The 22,936-nt window shown below is 32.7% G+C and overlaps 1 protein-coding gene and 1 non-coding gene across 2 annotated transcripts in view; both read left to right on the top strand.

Annotated features, from left to right (window-relative positions):
* Positions 1-22,936, top strand: part of Irsp53 (Insulin receptor substrate 53 kDa) — a 110,831-nt gene that overhangs the window by 35,088 nt on the left and 52,807 nt on the right. Inside the window, exon 3 of the mRNA XM_083054362.1 lies at positions 322-397. Coding sequence (XP_082910488.1) covers positions 322-397 — 76 coding nt within the window. The remainder of the gene's footprint in view (positions 1-321; positions 398-22,936) is intronic.
* On the top strand, positions 3,828-3,901 carry Trnaa-ggc (transfer RNA alanine (anticodon GGC)). The gene has a single exon. It is a non-coding gene; the product is annotated as a tRNA-Ala (tRNA).

Here is a 22,936-nt window from a genome sequence, read left to right as displayed (position 1 = left end):
ATTAAAATTGATAATATACATATACTCGAAATATATACATAAATTTTTACAATCATATGTATACATTTTTGCAAAATTCCAATTATTTTAAATTTTGATATCCGTTTATTAATTCCGGCAATGATCAAATGTTTTATTTATTGTATTTAAGTATTTTTCCATACAGAGGAATTATAATTATCTACCAATGAAACAAAGTTGTTTACTCGTGACTCTTGTATTGGCATCGTGTTTATCAGTATAAGAAATAAAAAATTATACTTTTGATCTTCAGCATATTCAGGCTTAGCTTAATGCGAAATATCTTTTGCTTTTTTTTAGAACATCTTGGACAAGTTCAATCCTGGCGCCAGGCAGCTGATTAATGCAGGCAAGGCATATCTGAAGGCCCTTCACGGTGAGTGAATTAAATTGAGCGTGAGCTGAAAACAAAAATTGAAACGAAACGGGATAGAAAGAAGGCCAAAGCTTTCGAAGAACAACGGGGACAAACTCGCCATTAGTCCCTTGGACCCTGTTGTAAAATCGAATTGCCAACTTGTTAGCATTGCTCTTATACCTCCGGTCTTTTCACTGATTGATTTATCTCGTACGAAAAGATTGGCGATTTAGCGAAATGTGTTTAGAGTCTCATAAAGGCTGTAAAAGCTGAAATATACATTTCTAATCCATATCTTTTGACCAGACAAGTCAGGTTTTCTTTGAGAAGAGATACCCCGAGTATACCGTACCTGTTTTAATTTACGAGATCAGTAAGATCGTCGCGTAAAAGTCTTGGATTAAATTTTGTTAATAAAAAAATTTCTAGTTTGATTTTATGTTTGTATATATCTCTCTAGGAAAGATCTAAGGTGCGAAAGATAGAAAGTGGAATATATAGGACATCTCCAGTTCAGGGGCACTGTATTTCTGTATTCCACTTTCTATCTTTCGCACCTTAGACCTTTCGTGGCCTGTTCGAATCAGTCACCCCTTGGGAATTAACCCGCTGACCTTAAAACGAACGTTCGTGCATCGTCTTCATGTGGGTCGCGTACCACTCGCGTGGGATATTCTCTCCTTTCCCCCCCTGTTCTTGGAAATTATTTTGTCGTGTGAGAGTAGAAATGTCGATTTACATGATGTGTCTAGCAGTTTTTGCTAAACTTTGCATGAAAGAAGAAACAGTTCTTGAAAACGTAATTATATTAATAACAATATATATGTATAACATCTCTTTTCAGCCCATAACACTTCTTGACGGAGAGTTGTGTGTGATCGATCCCTTTATATGTATCTATCTATTCGTGCGCCTTTTTATAGTCCTTTCCGCAGACACATATGAGACCTTTTTTACATTACCTGCCGAGAGATGGCGAGCGAATAGATCTTAATTGTAAGATTGTGTATTTCTGACTGGATTTGAACCCGGGCCCTCGGGCATAGAAAGCAAACGTACAACTCTCTGCGCCACACGTGATATTTATAATAATTAGTATAATTAATCTATGATGAGTAGTAATAACTACAAATAACAATTTTACAATTAAAATCGTAATTGACATTCGCAAATTGCGGAGTGCTTGAGAATTTTCCGCGCGGATCTTGTTGATGGTTGAAAATTTGTTTAAGAAGCACCGGGGAAAATAGTACTCTCCCCCTGCGGCGGAAAGTAGTTTGCGTAACGGCACAGTCGACCTTACATTAAAAGTGACTTAAAAGTTTCCCGCCGACCTTTAATGTAACAGTATTACCGTGTCGAGAGAAGAGGGCGAGATGCTCTCGCGGAAGGGGAGACACGCTATTTCCGGCGGATGAAAATCGAGCCGCTATTCTTGCGCGACAAAATTTTATATATATATATATATATAATTAATTTTTTTCGAATTTTATTTTTAATTTTATAAACTTTGAACCTTAGACTGTATCATTCAGCTATTCTACGCAGTAATATCACTCCTTCCCGGAATATCCTGGAAAAGTTTTACCTTAGAATAGCCGATAAGAGAGATAAATTATGTTATTGCTATCCGATATAGGAAGTTTCGGAGCTACCATAAAGATACCAAAACTTCTCGAAAAACAAATAAACGTCCGCGGAAGGAGTGCACTGTCGGCGATAAGATTCCGCTTTTAAAGAAGAGGTAGAATGCGACGAGCGCGTATTCGCGACGCGAATTTGCTGGCGGCAACTTTGCGCGGTTCGCTTTATGAAAAAGTTGGAACAAACAGAGAACCGCGATAATTTCTTCGGCGGCGACGGCGCGAACTTTTTTATCTCGACGCGATTAGGGTTGCGAAAAGCTTGAGAACGCAAGAGGAAGGAGGGGTGAGGGGGGAACGAACCGGAGGCTCTGGATCGCACAAAGGACGGTGCAACTTCCTTAACGAGTTCCCGCGCCGGGAAAGAGAGCTAATTCGATTAGGAATTAATTTTTGACAAGACAAAGGGGAGATTTCTTCGAATGGAATGGGGGAAGGAAGCGGCCAAAGGAAAAAGCTGGAAATTAAAGTGAAACCGAAGGCTCTTCTTCGAAGGAGCGAATTGCATCTGATTATCCCTCAGAGAGACACTGGCAGATTTTTAATTTTCCCTCGCGTTATTCGATGTTAAAAAGTACGCGGAATATACTTCTTCGATTTACCGTTTATCCTTTCAATGATTTTAAAGAGATTTTTAACGGTTTTGAAAAAATTTCAATACATTTTTTAAGATTTTAAATAAAAATATAAAATAAAAACATATAATAATATAATAAATATAATTAATATTTATATACTTATATTATATATATCATTTTGTGTATTAAATATAAATATAAATATAAATACAATATGTGCATTGTTTAAAAATATTCTGTAATATAATTTTATTAAAATCGAAAAGAGATTATTCATTTCTCGAATAATATTTGATTTTCTTCAGCTGTATAATAAATATTTCTTTAATATTTTCTCTCGCTCTTTTAAATTACATTTTCTTTCAAATTATTTGAATATCGATATTTTAAATATTTTAATAATTCGATATTTTAAATATATTAATCGACTTCCGGCGCTATCAAAACGCGATTCGTTAGCTTAATTCACAGAATCAATTTGTTCCACTAAAAGAAATTCTTCCGATTGTCGAACTTATATCCAGTCCTGATCCCTTGCTATATTTTGCGCCCTATCAGGAGCCGACTACGCGACAATTTATAGCGAGTCGTCGAGGCACTTTGAGGGCTCCGTTCAAAATCCCGCAGGAACTTTGCGTCCTTCCTTCCTTCCTTCGTCCTTATCCTGCATCCTTTCTCCAACTCTGCGCCATCCGTTCGCTTTCTAAGGACGCCACTTAAATATCAAGAGTTCCGCATTTCCAGTCGATTGAAGGACGTACGAAGCGTTCTTTAGAATATCATCCTCTTCTCCCTTCCACCCTTTTCCCCTTTACGTGTGTTAAGGAGCGCCATGAGACGGATGAAATTTTAGAACGGTGAATGCTGTCATTTAAGGAAACTCGTTTGGATTCTAATAATAATAATAATAATAATAATAATATATAACTTAAGAAATATTTTTTTTTATTTTTTTATTTTTTTTATTTTTAATCGGCTCTCAACTTAGTAATCTCAAACTAAGAGATACTGTTCCGAAAAATTAAAAAATTAATTTTCGCGCTTGGCTCTATTGGCCGATTTCTAAAACATCATATTTATTTATTTATTATTTATTAATATTGAGAGCCGATTAAAAAAAAAAAAAAAATATTTCTTAAGTTATATATTTATTTACGCCTGGGCCTAATCATGGCGTTATTTACTAACATCTATTAGAAGGCAAATGAAGAATATGGAATCGAGGGGGTCTGAATAGCTTAGTGGTAAGAGCAGTCGCCTGGCAAGCGAAAGACGCGGGTTCAATTCCCGCTTCAGCGACTTTTCGGACCTATATTTTTCTCGCCTATTTTTCCGTTGTAAGTTCGAGGTTAATTGATAATTAATCAATGGAACTCAGTAATCTCAAACCAAGAGATACTGTTCCGAAAAATTAAAAAATTAATTTTCGCGCTTGGCTCTATTGGCCGACTTCTAAAACATCATATTTATTTATTTAATAATAATAATAATAATAATAATGCTAATATATAACAATAATAATAATAATGCTAATAACAATAATAATAATAAATACAAATTTAAAATTCAACAGACCCTTGTCAGTAAGAGGGGGTGGGGGGGGGGTCAAACATAGATGTTGATCGGCTGGAATGAAAATTAATTTTTCACTGAAACTGATTTGTTGCACAGAGTATAAATTTTTCCTGGTGCGATATCAAGTAATTAAAATAAATCTCAACACTCCAGATTTATTTTTTCTAATAAACTCTCTCTCTCTCTCTCTCTCTCTCTCTCTCTCTCTCTCTAATTCTCCTAAAAAGACGAAAATAGTATTTTCAATGAAAAATATTTATTGTTATTGAAACTGACGCGCGCTATCATTAGCGTTTGGCTCTTATCAGTCTGCTATAATTTAAATTTGTCTTTGAAATTAAGTCTTACTAATTTCTTAGTTGAAATAATATTATAGATAATAAAAAACCAATTATATGTGGCCAAATTATTTATAATAATGTATATAGAGGAAAGTATGCTAAATCGTATCTCTACTGTATTTCTTAAACAGAGTTAAAATATTTTAAGATGATAACGCTGTTGTATCGCTGTTGTACCGCAGCTTACTCCAATGCCGCAATGTTTGTTTCTTTCTCAAGCAATCCGTTGATGAGCGACGTTTATAATTTATTTTCTATGACTTTCATGTAATAATCGATACCCCGTGCTCAAGCTATTACATTGAGGAAGATAAGCAATTAAACTTATTATTAAAGCATTTTTTCATCTTATTTAGTCCTGTATATGGAAGCGTTGAAAAATCGTCCCCCTTCCAAAATGTTTTAAGCTTATTTTTTTATTTACTTTGACAAAATAATGGATATTCGGTAAAACGTACCACTAACTTTTCCTATTCTACTGGTACGATTTACTAAACTTATTCTTTTACTTAGGCATTAGTTTGTTTTCTTTATATTTAGATAGATTTCAAGTGAAGAAAAAATAATCAAATTTTATAATTTTTATTTATTTAATTTTTTTATTGAAATAATACTTATTTATATATTTTTGTGTGTAATACAAAAAATATTTTTGTTAAATTTTTGAAGAGAATTTATGATTATAATTATAACATTTTTATAGATATGTTTTGTTGCAGACCGAGAACTTTTGTAGAAAATTAAACTTCATTTTTGTTATATATTTTTAATTTTATTGTTAGAGATACGATTTAAAAACTCATGGATACAATTTAGTGAACCAATATTGTAAATCGTACCAAATACTACTTTTTTTAATTTTTAATTTACGATATAAAACAATTATAAATTTGTGTTATTATTTAGCGTACGTCGTTGATAAAAGGCCATAGTTTCAAATGAATAAAAAAATGGTGTCTTTGATAGTTTTATTGCAATTTTAATATTTATTTTAGGGGGGGGGGGTACGATTTAGCATACTTTCCCCTAAATACATATTATTCGTAATAATTGTTATTTCCAATTAAATTTGTTAAAAACATTTTTGTGAGGAACGACAGAAACGAGCAGAATAAGGCTCACAGAAAATGTGACTGCGAGTAATGGCGAATGTGATTTGAAAAGTTTTCTCGTTAAATAGCGCAAAAATGCGCGCAGAGACGTCGTCGAACGTGGACAGAAAGGATGACAGTGATCTCGGGGAGCAAGGGGGAGGAAAGGGGGTGAACGTCCGCGTGATACGGACAATGACGAGCGCTCGCGAGTACCGACTGATTTTAATTATGGAATCTGGTGCAGGTGAAACGCTCAATTTTCCCGCCGGCATATGTCTCCCTTCCCTCCCTTCCACTTTTTTTTCAATACTGCCCCCTCCCCGTCTCTATAGATTCAGTCCCGCGGGTCCCTGCAATTTCAATTTCGCGCTATCTCTTTACCTTTCTCTCCCTCCCTCCTTTCCACCCTTCTCTGTTGATTTCCCCCTTCCGGCCGGTCGCTCTTTAATATCGATTTCCTCTCGAAGGGTCGAAAATATCGTATGAGTATCGTTAACGTGTGCACTCGCAACTGTCAAACCTTGTCATTTGTTTTACCGCTTTGGGATTTGACGATGGGGGAGAGGGGCGCGAGATGTTCATCATCGCGGACCACACTGTTCGTGTAATAACGACCGATATACAGTTTGAGAAATAAATACATATTTGGAGCACTTTAATTGCAAAGTGAGAGAAAATATTAGTTTAATTAAAGGAGGAGAAGAAAGTTTTGTACTATATTATTAAATTATAAATACCTTATTTTTATAAATATTTTCTCATTTTTATTCGCATTTTATAAAAACTGTTTAACATTGTTCTGTAGTTAATACTTTATTAGATTAAAAATAGGATTTATTTTTGAAATTATGAAGATTTTATTCTAGGAAACAGTATATATATGTATATTATATAATTTATTGCAAGATATGCGACAAAATTTCGAGATGTTATAACATGTTTTTCGATTTTATATGTATATAAAATTTTAAAATTTCATAGAATTATCAATACTGGTATTTATAGGTTTTTTCGAGTCGCTAATTATAGATGAAAATATAAATTGAGAGAGAAAATGGCGGAATCAATATGACTGATCTCAATACTGCAAAGAATTTGCGAAAAATTTCAAAAAAATTTATAATTTTAATCTCAAATTCCTGATCTGCGATCTCAAAAACATATAAATATAGATTTAGTGCAAATCGACGCGCGCACACACAAAAAAATTTGCAAAAATTATCAAATTTACCGCCATATTTACTACCTTGATTTATTATTTTGATTTTGACTTCAGATTCATAAATAATCAATGATATTAAAAATTCTTAGAGATACACTAAGTCTTATGTAAGATAAAATAGTATTTTATTATCAGAAAGTTGTAACTTTTCTGCGATTTCTTTCTCTAAAGATTAATACGAATTTAATAATGTTAATTTTTTTAACCGATTTTTTTAGAGATACATTTTCCAACATAATAAAATTGGCATTTAGTTAAAAAAATTTTTTTTTAAAGAGAAAAAAATAGAGCATTTTAATTTAAAAAAAAAAATTGATATTTTTAGGGAACTCTGTGTGTACGCTTTAATATCGTGTAGTTAACGACCCCGAGCACGATGTATAAAATCTAACAGTTAATATATTCCGTTCGTGTTCTCTCGCGTAACTGTAGTTTGCACCACGGCGAAAATCTCACCGCGGAAAAAGCGGCGGAAGTTATTTTCTCGAATATTACGCGATCGAGAGAGCGACAGAGAGCGGAAGAGAGTGAAAAAAAAGCGAAAGAGAGCGAAAGAGAGTGAAAGAGAGAGAAAGTGAGGGAGGGTGCGAGTCGTGTTGCGCGAAAATGACTCCGCTTTGCATAAAAAACGTTCGACGCCGCTTTGCATCGTGTCGGCCGACGCGCGTAATGCGCATAAATAAAGCGTGTAATAAACGCGAGGGAGGTGAATTATGCGCACGAGATAAAGAGAGCGCGCGATCTCCCGCGCGTAAACTGACAACGGGGAGATCCTCTCGCGCGACGCGAGAGGGCGTCGCGTAAAATGTATATCCCCGTCAAAAGTTTGACGGGCGACCTTATCGCGCGCGAAAACTCGAATAGCGATAGTGTAGAGATAGTGCGCCTTATCGCGCGATAATTTAACCGACCCGGAATCAAGCGGGGTTGAATGTACTGAAAAAACTGACTGACAAATCTCAAGATATATATAAATTGACATCTCGTGTCTCAAAATTATTTACCGATAATATATAATATACAGGATGTCCAAAAAGTCCTGCGACAGCAAATATCTCGAAAACCAAGGCTTTTTGAAAAAAATGTTCTAAATAAAAGTTGTAGGGCTTTAAATAGTAATGTTAGTGTGACTATATAAATAGTATTGTTTAAGTTATATAAAATTTACTTTGAAATTTTTTAATATAAATCCCTATTTTTGATTGCACATTCTTGTGGTTTATCTCGAGAGCCTCTCAAAACACTATAATAAATTATTTTTTCATTCAGTGCTTTCGAATTATAATGCTTGAGTTTTACAGTATTTTGACATAAAATACAAAATATCTTGTAAAATATTTAGTTTTCGATAAGTTTACCTTAATACATGCATAAAATAATTAGACAAATCAATTGGTGTAAAGAAAACGCATAGTTATTTTTAAGAAAAGTATACAATTTGCAACTTATTTTTTCTTAAAAACAATTATGCGTTTTTTTTACACCAATTGAATGGTCTCATTATTCTATGCCTAAAAGTATTAAGGTAATTACAAAAACTGAATATTTTACAAGATATTTTGTATTTTATGTCAAAGTACTATATCTTTCAAGCCTCATACCTCGAAAAATACTTAACGGAAAACAACTTTATTATAATGTTTTGAAAAGTTTTTAAGATAAACTACATATGAATATGCAAAATATATAAAATAGGGGTTTCCATTAAAAAATTTCACAGTAAATTTCACGTGGCCTTGACAATGCTATTTATAGTCACACTAATATTACTTTAATGCGCCACTTAAAGCCCTACAACTTTTATTGGAAACATTTTTCACAAAAAACCTTTGTTTTCGAGATATTTAATTGTGACAGGACGTTTGGGACACCCTATGTATGTATAAAGCTCGATATGTTTACTTTCAGATTGATAGCGATCGTGTAACGGAAATATAAAAGATATGTTTCTAAAGGTGAACGCTGATATGTATCAGGAATATAGATCGCTTCGACAAAGAGAAATTTCTTGTGAGAGATATACGTGAGAACTTACGCGGTGACTTAATGGATGCATAATTCCGCTCTAAGTGGATTTGGATGTTACGTTCGTCGAATTACGATAATGATCGTGATAATATCGCGCGCGCGGGCGAGAGAAGGATAAATGGGAGCTTCCGCTGGAGCATCACCTGGAATTCGCCGGGATCACCCCGGTTAATAGCGAATACCTTACGTATCCGCGTAGCGGAGCGGATACCTGCATACCGGGTGTGTTAATGGAACCGTCACGCAGTTCCAGATCGATCGCGTTCGGCTAATCGTAGCACGCCGCGCCGCTAATTAATCCTAACCTAGGACGTGTCGTCCCTGGAATAGGAAGTCCAGTTCCTCCCCCTTTGCACCTTCCTCCTCCTCCCCTTCCATCGCGTTTCGATCCCCTTCTCTCCCGATCGAACGAACGTGTTTCGAATTCGATTTAATTTTCACAGCGCGACGGTTATTAATGGCAACTAATGGAGCTAGTATTAATTTCTATGTGGGGTCTGCGCGGAATGAGTTATTTTTTTTCTCGAAAATTAATGGCGAATATTCGGGTTTGGATGAAAAATTTTTCCCTCGTACTATCAATCGCAAAATGTATTGATTTTAGCAAATAATATACATCTCTTTTAATTATAGAGATGTATGCATACAATTATCGTTTTTGATTGATATAAAACTTGTGGATAATTTTGATTTGCAAACAAATGACGTTCAGTCAAACTCGAATTTAATGAGATTGATTGCAATTCTTTCTTGCCTCAGAATTCAAAATAGAGATTAGTTTTGATATAAAATTACACAATAAACAATTCCTTTTAAAACATTTTTCTAAAAAGATGTGCACATATTTTATATAATCAATTTTTTATTCTATTTGGATGATGCAAAAATTTTTACAAATTATGAAATACATACATTTATGTAAGTCTGAAAACAGTATGTCGCTTGAACTTGGTAGCGCTTCGATGATATATAATATGCCACGAACATAATCGCAATCGACCAATCGCTTTTTATACTCGATGTTGCGACGTTATAAAACCGCGCGGCTTGATAATAAATTACAGCAGAAGAGTCATCAGCATTCGATTGTGAATGTCAACTGTTCGAGGAAACTCGATTTATCTCGCGGTTCGTTCACGGAGTGAAAAGAAATCGCGGGGAACCCCGGCTTTCTTTGCGATAGGGTCCTCTCTAATATCTCTTTAAATGGATTCCCTTTAATCCAATTTGCCGGCTGAGCGATATTAATGGATCGGAATAGCTTGCGTTCGCGAGGCGGAGAGTAATCCTTAAATATTATCCTTCGCGATATCGCGCGCGTTCTTCCACCTTGATTTTTTCCCTTCATTTTCCTCCTCAGCTTCACCCCTAAGATTCTTTCACCATTTTTTCTTCACGTGGAATTTTTCTTTTCCCGTGTAAAAATTTGCAAATATTAACAACCACGAAAATGAATCTGTAATACATGTTTATATATTTTGTCTTTCATTTTATTAATTTATAACAGTTTATATATATATATTTTTATTTATATACATATACAGTGTGTTGAAAAAAAAGGTAAAATATTTTAAGGGGATTTAGTATGTCTAAAAACAAGACGAAAAGTCTTAATAAACATTTGTTAATGAGTCATTGTTGAGATATTTGCAATATCATAGACATTGCATAGACATGGAAGGAGATCATTTGAACATTTTCTTTAAGATAAGGTAAAATATTAGCTGTTATTATTTTGCATAAATTATAATAAAAATAAAAATTTTAAAGAAAAAATAAGAACTATAAAAATTAAAAAATATATAAAAAAAAAAAAATATCTCAAAAACAGTTTATTTACGGATCCATGTTTATTAAGACTTTTCGACTTGTTTTTGGGCATATTAAATCTTTTTAAAATATTTTACCCTTTTTTTTAACACCCTGTATATTTATATATATGTAAAAAATTATATATATATGTATATATTTGTTTTTATTTTAATGTGTACATTATTGCTTATCTAATTATATTAATTGTCTTACAAGCTGCAATTTTTTCAATTTTAATCCCTTCATCGTGACTACATTTTGATTATCTCGCAATAACGACGATTTGAACCTCCTCTTTATACATCGCGAACAAAACAGCCGAGACTGCTAGTCATTCTTTTCTCATTTTTGGAGTCGTTTCGCTCTCCCCTTCTCGAGTATTTCCCCTTTCCATATATATCGAAATATCCGGTTAACGAAAAACATACGACGACGGCGACGACGACGAAGACGAGCGCAAATAAACGCGAACTACCCCCTCATTATTCGCGCGTTTGCTCGACAGAGCCTACCTTCCTTCGGTGTACTCTGACAATACCGCAATCGGCGAAGTTTACAATAATATTGTTACGTCAACATCTGCATGCACCCCATAAATCATCCTCAATTCTTTCCTCATTTGGATCCTTCACTCCGATCGTTAGAACACACGACAAAGCGTTGTTCAAGAACACTGATATTGTGTAAGGAACTGCTTAACGATGATGGAATTTTTTCTACAAAAATGTATAAAACATTTGCAGAGCAATGCATAAAATATATATATTTTTATGAATGTGCATAAAAAAGATATATACTATTATATTAGAGACTATATGCTATATACTATATATGTATGCTACTGTAATAATGTAACTTATAGTATCTTTAGTGCCTCAAATTTAGGTATAGAATATCTTATAAATTATTCATTTTACCCTTATAACTTTTTATGTCGACAATTTTGAGGAATTGGTTTATATAAAAAAATTATGTTTTATTTTAAAAAAACATAAATGACCTTCAAATAACCTTGAAAAACACTTCAGAAAAGTCAGTATCTTTTGTCCCTCTTCAAATCAAACAACTTTTGTTGTACATTCAAAAATAACAATGTTTCTAAGGATGGTCAATTAAAATTGGACACCCTGTATATTAACTATATATATCTCTCTCTCTAATTATATGTATATAATATAGTAACATATAATTAATATTATGTTAAAAGTATTATATTATACTGAAGGTCTCTAAGACTATCTTTCAAACATAATAAATTTCAAGTCAACTCCCTATTCTCAGAAACTTGTTCAGAGGTCGCTTTTATTTGATACACAATACAAGAGAAGATCCAAATTTTAGTACTCTGAGCTGTGTCGAAAGAACGACCGACATTGTCCGCGTGAAAACAAATAGCGGACGAATGCAAGAGTAAGAGAGAATGACCCTCTCATCCATTTCCAAGTCGTTTTCGTTCCTTTATTATTCTACTGCGTACTCGTGGGAATCTCACGGGAGGATTGAGCCGGAGAGCGAGACGCAAAAAGGTAAAGGGTGGTCACACCCCTTCTGGAAATTCCTGAAGGAAGATGGAAATATGAGACAACAGGGTGGCGATCGAGGGGAGGTTGCGCACTTTAGCGGCGGAGGAAGGGAAGGGAAAGCCGAGAAGGATGAGAGGGAAGAGAATAGAAGAAGAAGAAGGGGGCGAAGGGATGAAGAGTAGATAAAGGCGCTGCGAGGGAGGAGAAGTTGTGAAACGTAAACTTTATTCTGGACAGTGCAACCCCGCGCAGTGCGATTCAATTATTTTTGCTCAGCCTCGACGAGACGCTTCCGGGCAACCTCCTGCCCCTGCTGGCTTCTCTCCTCTCCCTGCCCTTTTTACTCCCTTCCTTCTCGTTGCGGTCGGAGTGGCAGACGCTTCTAATTTCATTATTCCCTCTCGAAAGACCGTCCTGCCTTTTTCTCACCTCCCGCGGTTTATTTCCGCGCAAAGCATTTTCGCTCGCCTTTAACTGGTATTCTCTCTTTCTCTCTCTCTCTCTCTCTCTCGATATATGAGGGGAAAAAGAAAAGAAATATTTGTACCCGCGGATTAAGGTTTGTATACGATATAGGAAAATGCGATATAGGAAATACCCGACCTAACCTAACCCTTAGGTTAGGTTAGGTTAGGTAGAAATTTATGTTGTTTTTAATTAGATTTTGTTGCTTTTTATTATTTTATTTGTAATTATATATGCAATACATTCTGTGTTGTATTATGCAAAACGTGAAATTTAAGTTTGGTTAGGTAGGTAGAAATTTAGATTGTCATTTTAATTAGATTTTGTTGTTTTATTATTTTATTCGTAATTATATATACGATACACTCTATATTATTGTATAATATATGTAGGGAAAAGTATGCTAAATACTTTCTAAGGTAAATTATAAAATTGCAATGAAACTATTAAAGAAATAAAATTTATTTATTTATTTAAAACTTTAATTCTTTGTATCTTAACGATATACGCTAAACATTAATGAATTTATCATTGCTTCGTAAATTTAAAATTAAAAAAAAATGTATTTGGTACGATTGAAAATACCGGTTTGCTAAAAATTGTACCTATGAGTTTTTAAATCATATCTTTAACAATAAAATTAAAAAATTGTAACAAAATTAAAGTTTTAATTTCTACAAAAGTTCTCAGCCTGCAACATATCTATAAGAATGTCATATTTATAATCATAAATTCTCTTAAAAAATTTAATAAAAATTTAATAAAACTTTTGTATCAGACAAAAATATAAAAAAGTATTATTTCGATATAATTATAAAATTTGATATTATTTTATTTAGTTGTCCATCTAAATATAAAGAAAGAAACTAATACCTAAGTAAAAAAATTAATTTAGTAAATCGTATCAGTATGATATAGGATAAAATTAGTGGTACTATCGAACTTCCATTGCTTTGTTAATAAAAAATAATCTTAAAACATTTTGCCAATTTTTCAACGCTTTCATGTACAGGATTAAATAAGATGAAAAAATGCTTTAATAATAAGTTTAATCGCTTATCTCTCTCAATGCGATAACTTAGTCACGGAGTGCCGAATATTACGTGAAAATCACAGAAAATAAATTTATGAACGTCACTCATCAACGGATCGCTTGAGAAGGAAACAAACATTACGGCATTCGAGTGAGGCTACGATACAACAGCGTTATTACCTTAAAATAATTTAACTCTGTTTAAGAAATACAGTAGAGGTATGATATAACCAACGGTACGCGATTTAGCATACTTTCCTCTATATTATCATCGTGTATTTTTTTTATCGAACGACGAGGGTCTTTGATTGGAAATTCCCGGAAAAGCCTGGAGGAAAGGTCGCAAAAAGCCGCCATTTGCACAAAATTTAGTCGCCCTCTTGCTCGATGCAGATATTTAACGAATTTTTGCGCGCTGCGTTTTCCGCGCAATCTCGCCGGCGGAATTCCGCGTCGCGGCGCTACTTTTTTATCCTCGCGCCGGCGGGTCGATGTATGTATGAAAGGGACAGATGTGGCGGTTGTTGTATATAACCTAACCCGCCCTTTGCCCCCTTTCTCCGTTTTCGTCGCCGAAAACTGCAATTTCCCGAGGCAGGAAGGAATGCGATTAAGCGTTGATGGCTTCCTAAATGCAAACAACTCCGGAAACCCATAATCACCGGGGAGACAATCGCTCCTTCTCTCCCTCTCTCTATCTCTCTTTCTCTCTTTCGTCCCTCGTATTTCTAGCAACACGGCAAGAGCGTTGTTTTACAAGCCAGGGATGGAAATTGAAAGGGGTGGGTGTGTCGATTAGCCGGCACCTCTTAATTCACGATTATCGTCCACCGCGGTATTCACTTCCGGAATGCAAAATGGCGACGTCGGTTAACACTTACGTTCTTTTTTTTTATTAGATTTTTTTTCAGTTGTTTTAAACCCTTCTCGCGTGCTTCGAACACCCGCAACTACGCGAATTACATTTCTATTTGGTGTTTGGTCTTAAAAGTTGTTGGTATCGCCTGAAAAATATTTTATTTTATTAATTTAAATTTATTATTTTTTATATTCTGAATGCTGTACAATTTTTTTCTCTTTCTCTTTTTCTTTCTAAATATCTGTTTTTAAATTGCAAAATTATTTGATATTAATCTACTTGGTTCTCTTGATCATTATAAATATGAGAAGACATCTTCGACAAATTGATAATTCTTGACTTGCCGCCATCTTAGATGTTATTGCGCGCGATATGTTCAAACGTGCTCATTCGAATCGATCGAAGGGACGGTTCGGAATTTGGATGTTGCTGCTTTTCTCCTCTCTCATCGTGCCGCTGCATTTTCCGACATAGCAGCATCTCATGCGAAACCCATATTAAAACTACCCCTTGAAATACCGCCCCGAGGGTGAAAGCACATTAACGCCACTCGCTAAGAATGCTCGTTATTCTTAAGAGAGGGTGCAAATGGCGAATGACGAGAAAGCGTATTTATATTGTCAAGATGTGTTTATATTATTTTTATAATATATTATACTTTTATATACTTATTTATATTATATTATTTCTATTAATTAATTTATATTATATTATTAATAATTATAATTATTTATTTATAGTATATTATTTTTATTATTTATATTATTTATATTTATATATTTATATTAAATATAAATAAATATTTATATATATGTATATAATTATTAATTATAAATAAATATTTATATATAATATATAATTATATTTTATATATTATATTTATTTATATATTTATATATTATATATATTTTTATTGAATCTTTAATAAGAGGACAGAGAGAGAGAGAGAGAGAGAGAGAGAGAGAGAGAGAGAGAGAGAGAGAGAGAGAGAGAGAGAGAGACTATTTTATTTTAACATATTTGATTTTTCTGGACGGAGAAAGGATAAATTTGCTTATTATTTATATTTCTAAGCAATAAAATATAATTTGCATAATAGAGAAATATTTCTAGAAATTGTTGTACGTAAAGCGATAATAGAAAAACTTTTTATTCTTTAATAATCCTTTTATTTATGAAAAAGTTCTTTTCGCCAGGAATTACGTTTTCGCTGAGAAAATAACTTTGCGTACTTATTTCTTTACTTCTTAGATGCAGAAATATATCTAACTTTTGCATAAAATAAAATGACAAAAATAAGAGACTCAACCTCTCTCTCCCCAAAGTCTGTAGTAAGGAGTTACCGTGTTAGGTGGATGGGGAATCTTGGGGGATGAAAAAGAGACAAGGAAAACGCGCTAAAGTCAGGGAGGGTGGATTCATTAATAATCGTCGATAGCTCGTCGCGAAAACTGTCGGCGAAGTAATAGGAAAAGTTGCAGCCCAAATGGTCAGCGAAGTTTTCCATTAATCTACATTAATGCTGAGCGAAATCTTGCTACAGACCCTCTTATTCGCGCCTGTTGCGTTTAGCGGAAGGCAACCTAAGGGCCCTGGTAAACACTCATAAGCAATTAAGCCGCTTAGAGAGAAACTCCGCCGTTAATTTATTATCTCTGTCCCTTCTAAGCAAGCTCGCACAAGCATGCTGATAAACGACGCGCCGAGCTAAGAAGTTGTCTTTCAAAGCGGCTCCTTAATTACGCTTTAAGCATTTCGGAGTTTCTCTCACTCGGAGTATTATATTTGAACAACGCTTCAAGAAAATTTAGAATAATTTGAAAGATGTAATTCGCGCTCTTTCAAGAATCCGAAAAAAATTCATCTCGACGAGAAACAGAATTAATTCTTTTTCATTTATATAAATAAATTTTGATATTAATTTTTTTATTTTTAGATACTTGTTTCTTTCTTTTCTTTATTTAAAAAAATTATTTTTTCAATTATTGAAAATAGCACATTTATATTTATATTTTTATATTTAATGATTATTTTTGTTCACTTGTTCTAGTTTTAAAAAAAATTAATTTATTTAATTTTAAAAGCCATTCGCGATTGGCGGAGCGCATTCCTGGACCAACCAGAGACCGAAACGTACATTTACAGAATTAATCAATAGACTCTCATGAGAAGAAAAGAATCTGCGCTCCGCTAACTGCGCCTGACTCTTAATAGCCCATTTCCCCCGTTAGTTAGCTTTTTTATTTAATACCATAACCTTAAACTAGTTTTTAAAAATATTATTAACTTATTTTCTCACACTAATTAAATAAGATAAATATTTAAAAATTTTTAAACCTGTATTCTGCTTAATTTATATATTTTCCTACTCTCTTATCTTATTATTAATCTTTATATTTATATCTTTTTTAATTTTCTTCTACTTTTTGCTTAAATAATGTTTACTCTTTAAATTTTAACATATATTTATATATAATCTATTTATTTTTAATATTTAATATTGCAAGAATTTCTCCTTTATTCTTCAATTTTTATAAAATAATTTAAAATATTTATTTTAGATTTTTTAATTTGTTTTATTTATTTATTTTGTTGTTTTATTTGTTTTATTCCTTTTTTTAAAAAAGCAATAAAACAAATTTTTAAATAGAAAGAAGAGATGGTTTTAAGAACTCGACATTTAAAATACTATATTTTCAAAAATTCTACCGACGATTTTCTAGTAACTAAGTTCCCAAATATTTAAATACTAAATGTTATATTATGTTTCGAAGGTTTAAAGCTTTTTCTGATAAATACCCACGTTTCTAAATATTATTTAGATATTTTAAATCTCACGCAATCTCTCTCGAAATGGCAAGGAGAGACAAATGTCCAAAGCCCCGAATATTCAATACTGTTCATATCCTCAGATATGGAAACGTCTTGAATTCTCGTCTCGCGGAAGCTGTAGGTAGGTATAGAGACAGCCCCTCTCTCGAACCTGATATACCTTGTGTATATATATCGATATCGAGATGTCTCCCAGCGTCTCGAGCTTGGAGACGAGGAACGTTGCGGTGAAGGGTTGATACAGGACAGTCTGAAGTTTGCCGACAGTTTGGGGGAAGACGAGGGATGACCAAACGGACAATGGGGTGCGTCGTTGATGACGAACTCGGCCAGCTTCCCTGGAGTCGCTCTCGGGGGTTGCTGGAACAGCCGCAAACAAGGGGGATGGGGACGAGTAGTCAGCAATTCTACCATCGACCCCACCGCTCCCTTCCTTTTTCGCCTCCCTTCATCTCCACGTCCCAAATGGTTTACGCATTCCCAAGCGTCGAGAGGGCGCGAAGCGCTGAATATTTCTACTTACAATTATGTATATCGCGTTGTTTCGTGACGTTCGATAGTTGGCGTTTTAATAATGTGCCACCACTACTTTAGGGGGCTGCTTAAAGCTCGAATTTTTCACAAGGAGAATTTTAATGAAATATCTTCCGCGAAATGGAAAGAATAATTGCACAAATTATTTATTAAAAATATTCAAGGTGTTTCTAAATAAGTGCGAAAAACTTTAGGAAATGATTCTTTGTTGAAAATTATATAAGGGGAGTTTTTCATATAAACATTAGGGTGGTCGTTAAATGGAAGATCATTTTGGATGGTCATAAATCAGCTCCAAATGTAGAAAAAATAATTCTCAAATTTTTTCAGATTTTTATTTTCAGCTCTGAGTCTCCCTGTTTGCACGTGGATTTTTTCCATTTAAAAAAATACCAATTTAAGTAATTTTTAGATTAAAAATAGAATCAACAAACCTGATTTAAATAAGTTTCGCTGCCGTGAGGTATAGCATGAAATTGTATACGGAGTATTTCACTCGAGTTGTGTGTTATGTTATATTCTTATATCAATTCATTTATTTATTTATTTATATGTTATTTAAATATTATTTATATGATATTTTTTAATAATTTGAAAAAAATACTAATTTACTTCAGTTCTAGATGGAGTCAGCTGCAAAAGTAGTGAACAAAATTATTCAATTTTTCATAAAAGATAGTCAAAAATCGTATATGGGCTATTCCACACGAATCGTGGGTGTTTTTAATTCAGTTAATTATTTTTTATCCATTTTTCAAGCAATATAACGACGTATTTTATATTTTTTTGAATCTTCCTTGAACTTTAAATCGTCGTTATTTTCGACTATATAGGAAAAAGATGTGTAGGGAATTCCAGTGCTCAATGATTAAGCGCAAATTTTCGATAATTTTTTTTTTTTTTAGAAAAAAATTGATAACAGAAAAAAAAATTGATGACAGAAGCAGCTGCAGAACTGTGGTGTTAAGATATTAAGCTCTCATGTGAAATACCTAAAACAAAAGCCCAATGTATCATCAGGACTACCAATACAAGAAAATAAGCTGTATTAAAAAAGAATACAAAACAAAATTATATCTTCAATAAAAAAAAATCAATGGAAAATAATAAATTAATCGATATATTGATTACTCCGTAAAATAATAATTTAAATTTTTTCACTCGATTTGTGTGTAGTATAACACACACAACTCGAATGAAATACCTCATATACGATGTTTTACTATTTTCACGGCAATGAAACGTATTTCATAAAATGTCGCTATTTTAGACTAGAACTAACTTAAATAAATATTTTTTAAATGAAAAAGAAAATTACGTGCCAACAGGGAGACTCAGGACTCAAAATAAAAATCTGAAAAAATTAGAGATTTTTTTTTTCACATTTAAAGCCGATTTACGACTATCCAACATTAAAATTCTGAAAAAACCCATATAACGACCACCCTAATAAACATATACTCCGATATCCCTTTCTCAGGAGTTACACTTCTCTAAAGGGGGAAGTTTGATTGAAAATTAGATTTTTAATTTTTTTCTCAAATTTTGGACAAAAATGAAAAAATGAAATATGAAAAGTTAAAAAAATAAAATATGGTGGATATTTTCTACTAGTAAAAAGGATATTTATTTATACTTTTTTAATCTTCTCATGTCGTTATAAGGAAATGAAACTAACAACTATTCAATTTTTATTAAAACCTTTTAACAGATTGGAATGTGATCATCTAAAAATATGCGTTAGAAAGATTGATTCCTTTAGAAACTTTTTTATTTCTCTTATTTTTTTCGTTAAATCAATAGTTTTCAAGAAAAAAAAAATAAAAATCCAATTTTTATCTCCCCCTTTAGAGGAGTGTAACTCCTCAGGGAAGGATATAGGAGTATATGTTTACATGAAAAACCCTCTTTAATTTTCGACAAAGAATTATCTTCTAAACTTTTTTGCACTTATTTAGAAACACCCTGTATAAATATATATTAAATGGAAACATAATTATAGAAATTATATATAAGATAAAAGTAACTATAAAAAGACTAACAAAAAGTAACTACTATAAGAGTAAGTAATATAAGATATCGGATAATTATAACAATTTGCAAATTGATCTGCATTTGTATATTTTTTCACTTATCTTTCTTTCAAATCAAAATTAAAACATTAAAGAAATGTTAATAAAAGAATTGATGAAAAAGTTCTCTTATTAAATAAAATTTTCCATAACACAAATAAAATAGTAAATTAAATAAGAAATGAAATAATGAATGAATAACAGTTTTTGTGAAAATTCTCGATTTTTCGATCTACATAGGAGTTTGTTTACGAAACGTCGAAAAGAAGAAGAAAAAAAGAAAACGAAAGTAATTGACAATAATTGAAATTGACAACGTGGAAAATTACGGTCAAATTTACCTCGCAGTTAAATTTTCTTTCGGACTTTGTTTCGTAATAAAAGTAAAAAAAAAAAAAGGAGAAATGGTTATACAAGGAAAAATCGTATTTTTCTCTTTTTTTTTAGTTCACATGTGTCTTGCTGCAGGCTGCAACGAAACATACGCGAAAAATGGCGGCGACAGCTGTCGACGTGCGAGTTTCGATGCCGTTGCAAAATTCTGTATCGTGAAACTCGAATATATGAAGCGCGGCTATATCCTCGCAGCGAAATTATTGCCAACGAAACATTAAAACGGTGAAGCGGGCAAATTTCGTTATTAGCATTTTTACAACAATAATGATACAGTAATGCTAATGCACATGTCAATAATAAATACAGCGTATAATTTTGAATAATAAATGCAACATGCACAACAGAAAATACAATAAATAAGAGAATTATAGGGTGTGTTGTTTTTACGTTTTTATCTTTGAAATTTAAATCGTAAGGGTTTATTATTTAACACTGTTTATAAATAGAAAAACTATATTAAAATAACACTTTTATCGGCGAAATATTAATGTTGAATTTATAAATTAATAATAGCTTTCAAAATAAAATAATTTTTGTAATATTATAACAGGGTGTTCGATAATAATACTAGTTTACAAAAAATATCTTTTTCCATTATTTTAAACCAGACAAGGTGTTTCTTATTAGATTTTGGCTGAAAACGATGTCGCAAGCCAATTTTCATCAACACGTCAGGTTTTCGAAATAATTGAGGTTTAATATGCCAAAAATGGCTTTTTTTGCAATATTTGAAATTTTTTTGTGAAAAAGGTTAACATTATCTAGAAATTCTGATCGGATGTCATGAATGTATTATTTATATATACATATATAATGCATTTTTTTTATTTTGATATTTTACTTTTTAGTCATGTTAGGAAGGATTTAAATACAGAGTTTTGCTGAGATAGCAAATATTCTACCTCTCTATGATGATAAAGTCATATAATTATATTCATAATTTGTAGTTTAGGGCTATCGATACACATATACAGTGTAACTTATCGTGATAGATTCTACTAAATATATATTTTTATATAGGGTATCTCATTTTAATTGCCCATCTTGAATTTTTTGAAACAATTGCATTTTCGAAGAAATATCCCAGACAAAAATTATATGATCTAAAGGAGGACAAATAATGGTAAAATCAATTTTGGAAAAAATAATTTTTTTCCAAAAACTTTATTTCCTGAGGAGCATCTCCATATGAAAAATGGTTCCCAGCTTTAATCTTTCATAACATGGCTAAAAAGTAAGATATTGAAATTTAAAAAATGTATTTTATAGGGGATAAACAATACATTTATGATATTTGATCCGACTTTCCAAATAACGTTAACTTTTTTTACAAAAAATCTAAAAATACTGCAAAAAAGCTATTTTTCACACATTAAACCTCAATTATTTTGGAAATCTGACGTGCTAGTGAAATTTGGGTTGCGGCATCGTTTTCAGCACCCAAAAATCTATAAGAAATGCTTTGTCTGGTTTAAAATAATTTTTGGCTGTAAACTAGTGTAATATCTTATTTCTCGTGTGTAGGTAGACTGAGTTAAATTAAGTAGGAAAGTTCTCTACCGTTTTACAATCCTCGCAATAATTAATGAGAAATTAATTAAAAAAGATCGACCAATCCGCGCGAGTACAAGTGTGCCGTGAAAAAAAAACAGTCCTTTGTGCGGTTTCTAGGTGCGTGAAAAGAAACAGTCTAATGTTTACGTGGTTGCTAAGCGACGAAGCGGTGGGAGAAAACTTTTCATCGTGCGCTTGGCGATTGGCCGATCTTTTTTAATTAATTTCTTGTTAATTTTTGCGAAGATTGCAAAACGGTAAAGGTCTTTTCTACTCGAGCCGTTCTACCTGCATAGAGAGAAGTGACGCAATTATATTACCCTGTATATATAAAATTTGATGAAAAAATTCCAGTTATCTTCAAAGAAAATATCCTGAATAGGTCAATGTTAACTAGTAGTCCACTGCGAACAGTGTGCTTTGTGTATCATATTTATTTGATTAATTTTTTTGAGTAAAACTTTTCTCGCCGCACAAAGAATGGCGTGTTCAGTAGCACATAAAATAATAAATATAAAAACTTCTCTTTGGAAAAACGAACGCTGTGCCTGAGGTCGAAAGAGGACGAAGCGTGGAGGGAAAAGAGGAGAAGAAGGTGGAACGAGCTTCAAGAGTGCCATAATTTACGCTCCACTCGTTTCTTCCTCGTGTATACCTAACATGTACGAATGAAGCATAAATTCACTCTGTACTCTCTCCATCCCTTATATTTGCGATCCATCGCCGAGAGGGAATTTAACGTTTAGCCGCGCGAGAGGCATCTCGGCGAATTTTCCGTTTCAGAAACTTTAATTGAAGACAACGGACGTCTTTTCCCGAAACGAAAATTAAATCATAATATTATTAACGCTTTTCGAATTAAACTCTGAGATTTCTGATTTTTTTTTAAGAATATTATAAATAATGAACTAAAAGCAGTCCCGCCTCCCCTTGAAAAAATTCTAACCTAACTCGAATCAATTTTTGATTAGATTAAAATTAGGTTTATTATATTTA

Source organism: Prenolepis imparis, unplaced genomic scaffold (genome assembly GCF_030444845.1).
Source record: "Prenolepis imparis isolate NDT839.2.m4 unplaced genomic scaffold, iyPreImpa1.0 SCAF_14, whole genome shotgun sequence".
Classification (NCBI taxonomy): domain Eukaryota; kingdom Metazoa; phylum Arthropoda; class Insecta; order Hymenoptera; family Formicidae; genus Prenolepis; species Prenolepis imparis.
This window is presented reverse-complemented; position numbering and strand designations above follow the sequence as displayed.